The 12305-nt window shown below is 37.6% G+C and overlaps 1 protein-coding gene across 1 annotated transcript; it reads left to right on the top strand.

Annotated features, from left to right (window-relative positions):
* The first annotated feature begins 1159 nt into the window (after positions 1–1159).
* vash1 (vasohibin 1) lies at positions 1160–10869 on the top strand. Its single transcript, XM_051133373.1, has 7 exons — positions 1160–2199; positions 4197–4285; positions 6165–6221; positions 6740–6814; positions 8190–8571; positions 9965–10074; positions 10153–10869. Exons 1-7 carry the CDS (start codon positions 1858–1860, stop codon positions 10223–10225), a joined length of 1128 nt encoding a protein of 375 aa, XP_050989330.1. The 5' UTR covers positions 1160–1857; the 3' UTR covers positions 10226–10869.
* Positions 10870–12305: the final 1436 nt, after the last annotated feature.

Here is a 12305-nt window from a genome sequence, read left to right as displayed (position 1 = left end):
CCGCAGTGTTGGCCAAACGTTTTGCATTCGTTTATGTTTTGAATTTCAAAATTCTTCTGTTTACTATATTTATTTATTGCTAAAAAGCCACTAGTCTGGCCAAGATTTTAATGATTTAGTTTGCAGTGTTTTTTCTCAAAATCTGTGATGCTGTTTTCAGCATTATGTTGTTAACAATAACGATAATTATTTAATTGTTATGTTCCAGTATGACTAACCTACAGTTACAGCTTTTTAAATATCTAAAAACTGAGATATTGTGCAAGAGTCCAAACAGCTGACAAAAACGTCACAATAATCCACAAGTAATTCACACCACTCCAGTCCGTCAGTGAACATCTTGAGAAGACAACAGCTGAAACAAATCCATCAAGACGTTTTTAACTAAAATACGGATTTAGCTTGTTAAATACTAGTTCAAATATTTTAATGCATCCATTTTCTGTAACAACCCAGTAAGAACAACTGATTTTGTTTTTCTTTACTAACTTTAATTGAAGATGTCTTTGCCAAGCACTAATCTTATCATTGCGCGCATGCGCATCAAGCCAGTGATCTGGGAGAGTCAACCACGTCTTCAGCGCTGGAGAATCCGAATCTTTTTAGCCAATCGGTTCGTTCGGACGGTTCGTTTCAATGAACTGATTCACAACCGAGTCATCGCTCAAACTGGTTTCACCTGAAGTCTTACTTTGAATTTGGTCATAAACTGTTGTTTAACACAGTTTGTTTATTGTTAAGTTATATAGCTGCCTTAAGTGTTATCAAAATGTTATTATTATTTATTAATATAAGAATTATTATTATTAACGACATTCTGAGCTCAGCATTCCCCAAAGGTTTTCGAGTGAAATGTACGTTTGTTTTTGTTGTTTAACACTGTTCATTATTAGGTTGTAGAGATGCGCCAAATGTTGTGTCGTCCTCTTATTATTATTATTAACATCATATTATTATTATTAATAACAACTTCAATCATCAATAATAATGAATAACCGATTTCAATAATGGTATTTCTTAACTCTATTACTTTAAAATGTAATAATATTGTTCGAAACTCCGTTTTACCCAGACTAATGGAAAATCTTGCGGTTCGGTGATGAACAAACGCTTCGCGAATCGGTTCGACCGAGTCCTTCAAAGGATTCTGATCATAAGAACGAGTCGTTCACGAATCGGGCATCGCAATCAGCGTCGTGTAACGGGATCTGGGAACCGGCAGGGCGATGCCTCGGACCGTACACCGAAACAAAACGAAGCAGAACACGGAAAACGACTGTCCTGCGTCGTGCCGTGTTTAGTTCGGTGACAGAAAGCGAGCGCGGACGGACGGCGGTCCGGTGACGTCAAAGGAGCGTCTGTCCTCGCATTGTCTGTAATGCTGCTCATTTTCATCACACTGACCTGTGTTTAAACGCGTCCACGTGACTTCTGTGTTCTCCGCGGTCGCTTGCTACATTTAAATCTTTGATCAAAGATGAAAGGCTGTTTGTTTGTCATCTAGCACGGCTGGTTTCTGTGTAAAACAGATGGGAGTGAGTCCGGCGTTACTGTAAGCATCAGCTGTAATCAGAGTCTTCTTAACCTCTGACTTTATAATGGGATTCCTGCTCTGAACAACAAAAGGTTTCATATTTGTATTTGAATCACATACTGTCTGAACTAGTATGCTGGTTGATATATGTTGACAGAGTTTTGGCTGGGGGTCAGATTGTGTTCGGACACCCCAGCCATCCCGCTGAGGGCCGTCGCCGTGGACCCAGAGGTCAGAAGGTTTCCAGGGGCCCACGGCAATTTCTAAACTGTGCTTTTAAGAAGGTCCTAGCCACGGCCGGATTGTGAGCCGCTGTGGCGTCCATGCCGGTGTCCTGCTGCGGGACGGTCCATCACGGCTCCTCTCCGAGGAGAATCATCCACAAGAAGCCGGGAATCAGGACTTGTCTGAGTCAGCCGTGCCCTTCCGTCGGGCTGAAAATGCTGCGGACCGCTTTCAGTTTGGAGGGAGTCGAGGAGCGGGACGAGGAGCAGGAGGACGAAGGAGAAGATCTGCGGGATGGAGGGATCCCGTTCATTATTAACAGGGGTGGTCTGCCCGTAAACGAGGAGACCTGGGAGCAGATGTGGCGGCACGTCGCCCGCATCCACCCGGATGGAGAAGCGGTGGCCAAACGGATACGGGGAACCAGCGACCTCCCCAAGGTAGAGCTTTCACAATGAGCACACCTGGTGAATGTTCTTCTGCTGGGCCTTTCGAATCAAGACAATAGATAAGATGTTTTTCTCATGGCCATTTTAAGGCCCAAAAGTTTGAGACCCCATTGAAAAACTTGGAGAACATTTTTGAAATATTTCAGACAAAGGGTATGATCAGGTTTTGCACGTGGAGCGCCAGCGTTTCTATTCAAAATCTTATGATGATTGAAACAAACTGAAGCATTTTCACTAGTGATCTCAGATTGTGTTCATAATATACAGCACTGCAGTGTTGATGTGTTTTTGTATGCAGTCCTGTAGAGTCACATCACCCTTAGGGGTGTGACGAGACACTTATCTCACGAGACGAGACAAGACATGAGACGAGACGAGATTTTTAAACTTTTCTTAAGAAATCCTCATTGATGAAAGATATAGGGAAAATAGTCTTTTATTCAACTGAAAAAGACAAAATGCGAAAAATGCAGGTGAATTTTGAACTTTATGAAACTTAAACTCCCATTTTAATGAATTATATGCAGTAATAAACAACATGTATACAAGAGCTTCACGATTCTGGATAAATTGATAATCCAAGTTGTTTTTAATAAATTGGAGACCATGATTTTCTCACGATTTTGGAGAAAAAAGTTTAGAAATCTAAACGAAATAACGTAATTTACTAGTGGTTCTGACAAACTGTTCATTGCTTAAGGCTTTTAAAAACATATATTCATTTAAAATAAGAAAATCAATGAAGGAATTCATTTAGACTTGTTTGACTGTTGAAATCTCCTGAATGAATCCTGGCGGAAGTGGATAAGCATACAATACATACAAGTGCTAAGATACTTCCGTTTTGATCGCTAAACTTTTATCCCTGTACTTCTATCATTTAAATGTCTCTGACACAGAAATAATGATTATAATGTGGTTGAAAAGACTGTTTGTGTTGCTCTTTCTGTGTTCACATTTACCCCGACCCTCTGATTCATTAACATGGGCAGCGACAAAACCTGCTGCTCACGCTCCACTGACACTCGCCATGTGAAACAGTCCTTATAGACATAGCTAAATCGTTGTCATTCAGGAATAAGATCGCGTGAGTTTTTGAATCGAGATCTCGATATTTTAGGGATTAATCGTGCAGCTTTCCACAAAAACACAACTGGATTTTTCAGTTGGCTTTTGGGGTTATCGCAGAAAATAAGCTCTGCGGACAACAGATGTTTATGATTCTTACATGTTTTATTTATCACGATAAACACAACCTCTATGAATTTTGAAGTCTAAAACAAGTAAAAGTCTAATGTCCAGACAACTTGTAGTCCCACTTAGACTCTTGTTCACAACCGCATATTTTCAAGCAATATAGTAAAAAGCATGTAGATATCTTGAGTTTATGTTCACCACAGACTTTATATTAGGCATTTAACTGAAAACCCATTCAAAAAACTCATCGACTAATGATGTAACCAGAGGTGCTAAAAATAGAACTAATTTCTGGGTTTTGGACTATGAAAATACATCATCCCTGCAGCGCTCTATTAGCGGTATCAGTAATATCTCAGCGGCTTTCCATCTGTCTTGCTGTCTTTAATTCATCCCTTGTGGACTGATCGAATCAGGTGCATCTAATCAATCTCCTGTGAGTTCAGCTGAGCCCAGATCCAGACCACACTGTCACCATCACTGCTCAACGGATGTGGGATTCAGTGGCTGATATATACACACTCTAAAAACAGTGTCTGTATTGGCTTTCATGCTTGCATGAAGACCCTTTCCATTACACAAACCGTTCTTTAGATTTTTAAAAATGTTCTTCTTACTAAGAAAAAATGATTATGATATTTTTGGGGAAATAAAATGAGTTCTTCTACAGCATCACTAACCTATATTTTTATTATTATCCATTAACACTAAATCTGTATGTCATGGTCTGTCAGTAGTAAAAATGAATGTGATGTCGTTGTCCAGCTGTTAACTCTTCTTTATCCCTGTAGATTCCAGTACCAAGTGTGCCTACATTCCAGCCCAACAGCAGTATTCCCCAGCGCCTGGAAGCCATACAGAAATACATCAGGGACTTGCAGTATCCTTTCACACTCGTCTATCAGGAGGGACGGTGTGCCGAAGTTGCTCCACTTGCATAATGCCACGGTTTACGATCACAGGTTATGAACTTCATAACCTGTCAGCGAGGAGTTCACTGCTGCAGTGTTACACTGATCCACACTCTGTCATGCACGCTGGTCAGGAATCAGTCAGCATGAGATCACCGGAGTTGGGGGTAACGCATTACAAGTAACGCAAGTTATGTATTAATATTACTTTTTTCAAGTAACTAGTAAAGTAACGCATAACTTTTGAACTACTAAGAAAATATCTGATTTACTTTTTCAAATAAGTAACGCCAGTTACTTTTTCCCCCTTTATTGATTGACAAGTCTCCTGTTGGGAAATTGTGAGTAAACATGATGTTACTGTATTCTAGACTAAATGTGAACATGCATTAATTCATCTCACTCACAAAAACAGATTCAGTATTCCTCAAAATGAATAAAAACAGTGAAATGCAAACTCAGAATATGACGCAACCCTGCAATAATGAAATATGTTAAATAAAACAAATATCCTGTATGTATTTAATCCCATTTTATTAACCAGTGTCTTTGCTGCTGACCTTTCAATGATGCAGTTCAATGATACCAATGTAAGCAAAAATTACTTTAGATAAACTAACATTTGTGCTTCATTTTTTTATAGCTGAAGAGTGATATTCTCCTGCATAAATGAACATTTCTTTCAGCCTGAGGTGAATTCATTTCCCTTTTGGTGTAAAAGGGCTTTTACATTAGAATTGTTTTATATTAAAAACAAAGCAGCAAGTCCTGCCCAGATTTAAAAAGTACCGCAAAAGTAACGTAACACATTACTTTCCTTTAAAAGTAACTAAGTAGTGTAATTAGTTACTTTTTCAGGGAGTAACGCAAAATTGTAATGCATTACTTTTAAAAGTAACTTTCCCCAACACTGGAGATCACGCTGTAGATAAATTCATTTAAAGAAATGGTTCACCCCAAAAATCATGTACTTAAAAGTGGATGGTGGTTTATGCTACCAAACTTCAAAAAGAACAAAAAATTATAGCACTAAAAAGCATAAAATATAACTCATATTTCAAGTTTCTTGAAGTCATGTGATAGTTTTGTGTGATTAACAGACAGAAATTCATCCCAGTAAAACCTGACATAAAGGTTAGAAAAATCTAATGCTTTGAAATAAAACAGTGTATTGAGTCTAAGTAAGCTTTACGTTTCTAAGGTTTCTAAACATAAAATGCAATGCAAACAGTGATGATTGAGAGATGAACAAATAAAAGTTCCTCAAAAGATGTGAGATGTTTTGGAGGCTTGTGAAGGTCATTCCTCCACTGAGGAACAGTGAAAGTAAAGCTTCTGGAAACAAACATTCCTCAAAAGATCCTGATGATCAGATTTGACACGCTTGGATAGTTGGATTTATGGAAGTTATTCTGACAATTACTTGCTAACATCAGTCAAGATTTGATAGCAAACAGATATGTGGCTGTCAGTAAATAATGACTTTGGGATTGGCGATTGTTTCCATTACTTTTTAGCAGTGTTTTCAGCTCACTGTTATGTTGTAGGCAGATGGAATTTAGCTCACAAGAGTTTAATTCTTTTTACACTGATGATGATGATGATGATGATGATGATGACAGCTGGAATATCAGCCGATGTCAGGAACAATGAAACATTGTATGTGTTGTTGGTTTGGCCCAGTGTATGTCACAACTATTTGTTCCATGATATTTTGTAACATAAGAGTTTCTCTATTCTAAAAATATTCATAATACGGTTCTTGTCCGTAAACTTTGATGTGGTGGTTGACTTTATATAGTGCATCGTTTGTCTCCTGACAGTGTTGTGCTTAACTTTGTCTGTCAGATACAATCACACTGGAACACAGTTTTTTGAGATCAAGAAGAGCAGGCCGCTCACAGCGTAAGACCCGTCCACACATCTGTCTCCTCTCTTAAAGCTTTATCTCTGAATTAAAGGCAGAGTCGTGCTGCTAGCCTGCAGCGTTGCGTTGAGAAAGCCTTGTAAAGTACAGTTTCTTCCAGATTTGAATTTCAAAAGCAGAAATGCAATGGAATGGTGATTTCCAGAAACATCCATATATTAATAATCAATATTTTAAATGCCATCGATAGATACTTATCTTCTTAATGCATTTGATTATTATTAATGGACCTTGTTGGGAATATGCCTCATTTTTCAGAATATTTCTCATGAATTTTAACAATTTGTTTAAATTTCATTTTATATATATATATATATATATATATATATATATATGTGTGTGTGTGTGTGTGTGTGTGTGTGCGCGTAATATATATATATATATATATACGTATGTATGTATATATATATATATATATATATATATATATATATATATATCTGGCTTAATTGCATACAGACTCTTATTGCATTGTTACCTACAATTTGTTTCTCAGATTGATGGACATTGCTAAGGAAATGACAAGAGAATCTCTACCAATCAAATGTTTGGAAGCCGTTATCCTCGGAATGTATCCTTCACTTTGAACTTTACTGAAATCTGGACTGAAAATATTTTTTTATAAGTTTTTTTTTTATACATTTTTATGTTTTTTTTTTCTTTTCATTTCATGAGTTGTGTTTGTGATTGGTTCTATCTAGTTTTGAACAGCTGCTTCAGATTGTGCCGTTCAAAAGCAATCTGGACTGAAAAGTGCTGCTTAGACTGTTCAGATCAGACAGAAATGATAAAATGATTTTTTGGATTTGGTAGGATCATAAACCAGCTGCTCTTGTTTATTACTGCAGAACGTCCAGCAAGTAATGCATTGCAATTATCTTGACTTGCAGAATGTTCACATTTTTTCATTTGGGCAATAATGTTTATGTTTTATCATACAAAATACACTTAACTAAATTATATACAAAGTATACAGTAAAAAGCTGTATAGAAGCTATTTAAAGCTGTCATCATCTTAACAATGGAAACTGCATAAAGTCTCCTATAGGCAGCATGTACAATGAAAACGACAGAGGACCTAATACAGAGCCTTGTGGCCCTTCATACTTCATTTGTAATACACAAAGTGGTAGCAATCAGACAAACATCTTAATCCACAACAAACATCATCATCTACAAATGCTAACATAGATATGATCAAATCTGATCTAAACTCAAAATTTGTAGCATTGATGGAGGATTTGACATGGGTCTATGATTAACTTGTGTTACTGGATGCTCAAAACACATTCACAATCCAGTTTGGTTTTCTAAATCTTCTAAACATTTTAGTGACAGAAAGAGGGATGTAGACAACAAGGGGATTTCTTGGGTGTCCTAGAGATGTCCAGAATTAAGGTCTTAGACAGATTTGTACAGATTATTGACTGCTGGGTCCAGAAAAGTGCTCTGTCAGACTGGCTTGAATGAAACTGGCAGAACAAGACTGTTGTTGGAAAGGAAAAAGGAATTTGCTTCCAAGATAGAGCAAATGATTACATTTTAATGGAAGTGTTACTTTAAAATAACATGTGCTGGTGAATCATTCAAAATTAGACCAGAAACACATATTAAGAAAGTAACTGAGACAATTTCTTTAGTTTTGCTAAAGAATCAAGGCATCAGTTTTTTCATCTTATAAGGTCATGATGTTTCAGTGGCTGTAGCGACAGAGTTTTTCTTCCACATTAAGTAAGACAAGACTTTTTTGCATCAGTTGTTGACTGGATATTGAGCATTTTAAAAATGAAGACAAAGCTCAATGCAAGCTTGCGGTTACGGCATTTTGATTAAAAATTAGGAGGTTGTGATTTTTTTTGTTAATGAAACACACATGGATGAATCTTTCACATTATGATCTGTTGAATATATTACCACTGACTCCCTTAACACAGCTGACCTGTCAGTTACCTCACCAACAGCATGCCGACCGTCGAGCGGTTTCCACTCAGCTTTAAAACGCAGTTCTCAGGGAGTCACTTCCGTCACATTGTGCTAGGCGTCCACAGCGGCGGCCGCTTCGGTGCTCTGGGCATCAGCCGCCGCGAGGACCTCATGTACAAACCGCTGGAGTACAAAACGCTCACCGACCTCCTGCAGGAGTTCCAGGTGGCCTATCGGAGATACTGGCACACGCTGTGCAAGGTCAAGATCGGTCATTACGTGTCGCACGACCCTCACAGCGTGGAGCAGATCGAGTGGAAGCATTCGGTGCTGGACGTGGACAAACTATCCAAAGAAGAGCTGAGGAAAGAGTTAGAGAGACACACTCGGGACATGAGGTTGAAGGTACGGATGATACGCCTACGGTTAAATCATATTACAGCTGACAGTATCAAAATGTGTGTTCTTGGCTGCTCAAAAACTGAAGGAATAGCTCACAGAAAATCTGCCTGACCAGTACCAGAGAAATGACATGCTTTTAGCTAATGGAAAGCTGAAGCATGCATTTCTGCACCTAATGTAATTGCAGTAATGATTATTTCCAAACAGGTGTCCCAAATCACCCTTTTAAGGCTGTCTTTCCAGTTAGTATCTTAAAAAAACAGTTGAGAAGGAGATTAGACATTAGACTTGTCATTCTACGTTTAAAATAAATGTTGGGTAAATACAAAATGGACCTAACACAGAGCCTTGTGGCACTCCATACTCATTTTGTGTTACATTTGACTTTCTTCTTCTAAACAAAGTGGTATGCGATCAGACAGACTTAATGCTTGTGCACAGATGCTAATGTCATTCTGATCTGTCCATGAAAATGCCATGATATTTGGTGTCAAAGGCAGCACTATAATCGTACTAGACGAGAGGTGAAAATATAATCAATCCACCTTTTTCCATACACAACCAAGACACTCCACTACCATTATGTTTGTAGCCATATTTTCATCCCATTCTGGATACTGTAAAAAAAAAAAAAAAGTGTCATTTAACATTTACAGTTTTCCATTTAGCAGATGCTTTTTTACCAAGGTGACTTGCATTACATTTAAAACACACATTTTTATCAGTGACTTGCACTATTTCTATTCAAATGTACGGACAAACAAATACATCATAACATGCATACATTGTCTGTTCATGTAATCTAAACTCCAAGGTCTAAACTCCAGATTTACAAGTTCAGAGTTCTGTGTTAAGTATGCAAATTGTGAAGTTGCTTAAAGTAGGTGTCTAAAACAACATCATTTTGTAGAAAATGATGATCAAAATTGATGTCTCAAATCTGATCATCAGGATCTTTTTTTTGAGGAACATTTGTTCCTCAGTGGAGGAATGATCTTCACAAGCCTCCAAAACATCTCACATCTTTTGAGGAACGTTTATTTGTTCATCTCTCAATCATCATTGGATTGCATTGCATTATATGTTTGGATCATTTCAATCTCATCTTACTAAGACATATTATTGGAGATATAGAGTGACCACTGATATTTACATCATTTTATGTTAGTATCTGCTGTACTGTTACATTACAAGCAGCAGAATTTCATATTGTAGCTCAGACTGGGCCTCTGAATTGTTTATTTTTAATTAATATTCTCACTGTATCAGACTATATGCACCATATGAGCCATGATAGATCAGATATGATACTCAATGAAAAACATATGCAAACATGTTGTAACTGTCCCATTTAAATACAAAAAAAAAAAGTAGTTGACTGAGCTCTGTGTTTCAGATTGGTAAAGCTGCTCCTTCATCACCATCTAAAGACAGGAAAAAGGATATGGGATCTCCTCTGAGGAACCCAGGCAGCCCGATGCGCAAGAACAGCCAAAGCGACAGACGGTACTTACAGATCATTCATTACACTGTAACTACAGTTACAGCACAACATCTGACCAATAGGTGGTGCTGTTTTCACAGGTCGTCAGCGGAGAAGCGGTCCGGGTCGGCGGGATCTGCGGCTGATGTGAACGGATACCAGATCAGGGTGTGAGAGATTCACGAGACAAAGACTGAAACACAGCTGTGTGTTCACTTGGAAACGTACAGTATTGTGCTACACAGGGAATGTGCTCACTTATAAGGGTAGACATGAACACCTCCTCAAATCACTCATTTAGTAGAATATCCACTTCATAAACAACGCATCATATTTATATTCATTTCAATTATGCCTCAGCTGTTCATTGTGCTGTGGGCAATTTTTCATATTTAATCTGTAAATACGGTGCAAGTTAACCTTTAACTGTACTAGTCACTGATGTAGAGGATAGTCTGTAGTCCATTTATCGTGCCTTTGATCAGTTTTTGCGCTGAAGGAATGATTTTGTCGCTCAGTATTTTTGCCTTGTTTTCCAGTACAATCTAAATATGTCCAAATCAAGATACTTTTGTCTTAGAAGCAAAACAACTTAATTGAGTCTTATTTTCTGAAAAATATATCAAAATGAAGCAATTTTTGCTCAAAACAAGAAAAGAGTCAATGATGTTTATTTTCCATGTCTTAGTAAAAACTTAATTCTGATACGTTTTTCAAAAATCAAGCCTCTGTATCCTCATTTTGCTTTTTAAGGACATGTAGATTATATTAATGGAAAACAAAAAAAGTAAGAAAGAAAGATAAGTATTTTTTTTTTTCCCCTAAGTAAATATTACTGGTAAATATTTGTTCTTATGCATTTAACATTTAAAGGTGAAGTCCACTTTCCAAACAACAATTTACAAATAATTTACTCACCCCCTTGTCATCCAAGATGTTCATGTCTTTCTGTCTGAAGTCGTAAAGAAATTATGTTTTTTTGAGGAAAACATTTCAGGATTTTTTTGAACTTCCAAAATGTAGTTTAAATGCAGCTTCAAATGATCCCAAATGTGGTTGTAAACGATCCCAGCCGAGGAAGAAGGGTCTTATCTAGTGAAACAATCTGTCACTTTTTTCACAAAAGAAAAGTGTATATACTTTTTAAGCACAAAAGCTCATGTAGCACAGGCTCTGGGATGCGTGTCTGTGTACTCCAGCTCAAAAAGGCAGAGTATGGTGAAAAACTCCATCTTATTTTCTTCTGCAACTTCAGAATCGTCCGACATCGTTGTACCTTTTTGTTTGTAAACAGCGTTTGACTTATTTGCACTTCCTTAGTCTTTGCACGTTCGCTTTGTAAACACTGGGTCTGTGGTTCCATGTGACCTTTCAACGTCATTCAATGGCGTTGTGAACGTGGATCCCAGAACTAGTGCTACATAAGCTTTTGTGCTTAAAAAGTATACAAATGTTTATTTTCTGGGAAAAAATGACAGATCGATTCACTAGATAAGACCCTTCTTCCTCATCTGGGATCGTTTAGAGCCTTTGAAGCTGCATTTAAACTGTATTTTGGAAGTTCAAAATCAGGGCACCAATGAAGTCCATTACAGGTGCTGGTCATATAATTAGAATATCTTCAAAAAGTTGATTTATTTCACTAATTCCATTTAAGAAGTGAAACTTGTATAATGTATACATTCATTCCACACAGACTGATATATTTCAAGTGTTTTTTTTTTTTTTTTTTAATTTTGATGATTATAACTGACAACTAATGAAAACCCCAAATTCAGTATCTCAGAAAATTAGAATATTGTCAAAAGGTTCAGTACTGAAGACACCTGGTGCCACACTCTAATCAGCTAATGAACTCAAAACACCTGCAAAGGCCTTTAAATGGTCTCTCAGTCTAGTTCTGAAGGCTACACAATCATGGGGAAGACTGCTGATTTGACAGTTGTCCAAAAGACGACCGTTGACACCTTGCACAAGGAAAGCAAGACACAAAAGGTCATTGCAAAAGAGGCTGCTGTTCACAGAGCTCTGTGTCCAAGCACATTAATAGAGAGGCGAAGGGAAGGAAAAGATGTGGTAGAAAAAGTGTACAAGCAATAGGGATAATCACACCCTGGAGAAAATTGTGAAACAAAACCCATTCAAAAATGTGGGGGAGATTCACAAAGAGTGGACTGCAGCTGGAGTCAGTGCTTCAAGAACCATTACACACAGACGTCTGCAAGACATGGGTTTCAGCTGTCGCATTCCTTGT

This window comes from Labeo rohita, chromosome 17 (genome assembly GCF_022985175.1).
Source record: "Labeo rohita strain BAU-BD-2019 chromosome 17, IGBB_LRoh.1.0, whole genome shotgun sequence".
NCBI lineage: Eukaryota > Metazoa > Chordata > Actinopteri > Cypriniformes > Cyprinidae > Labeo > Labeo rohita.
This window is presented reverse-complemented; position numbering and strand designations above follow the sequence as displayed.

Coding starts and splice junctions, on each gene's coding strand:
- vash1 (XM_051133373.1), top strand. CDS start 1,858: ATGCCGGTGTCCTGCTGCGGGACGGTCCATCACGGCTCCTCTCCGAGG. Junction 4,286..6,164: donor AAATACATCAGGGACTTGCA/GTATCCTTTCAC, acceptor TTTGTCTGTCAG/ATACAATCACACTGGAACAC. Junction 8,572..9,964: donor CTCGGGACATGAGGTTGAAG/GTACGGATGATA, acceptor TCTGTGTTTCAG/ATTGGTAAAGCTGCTCCTTC.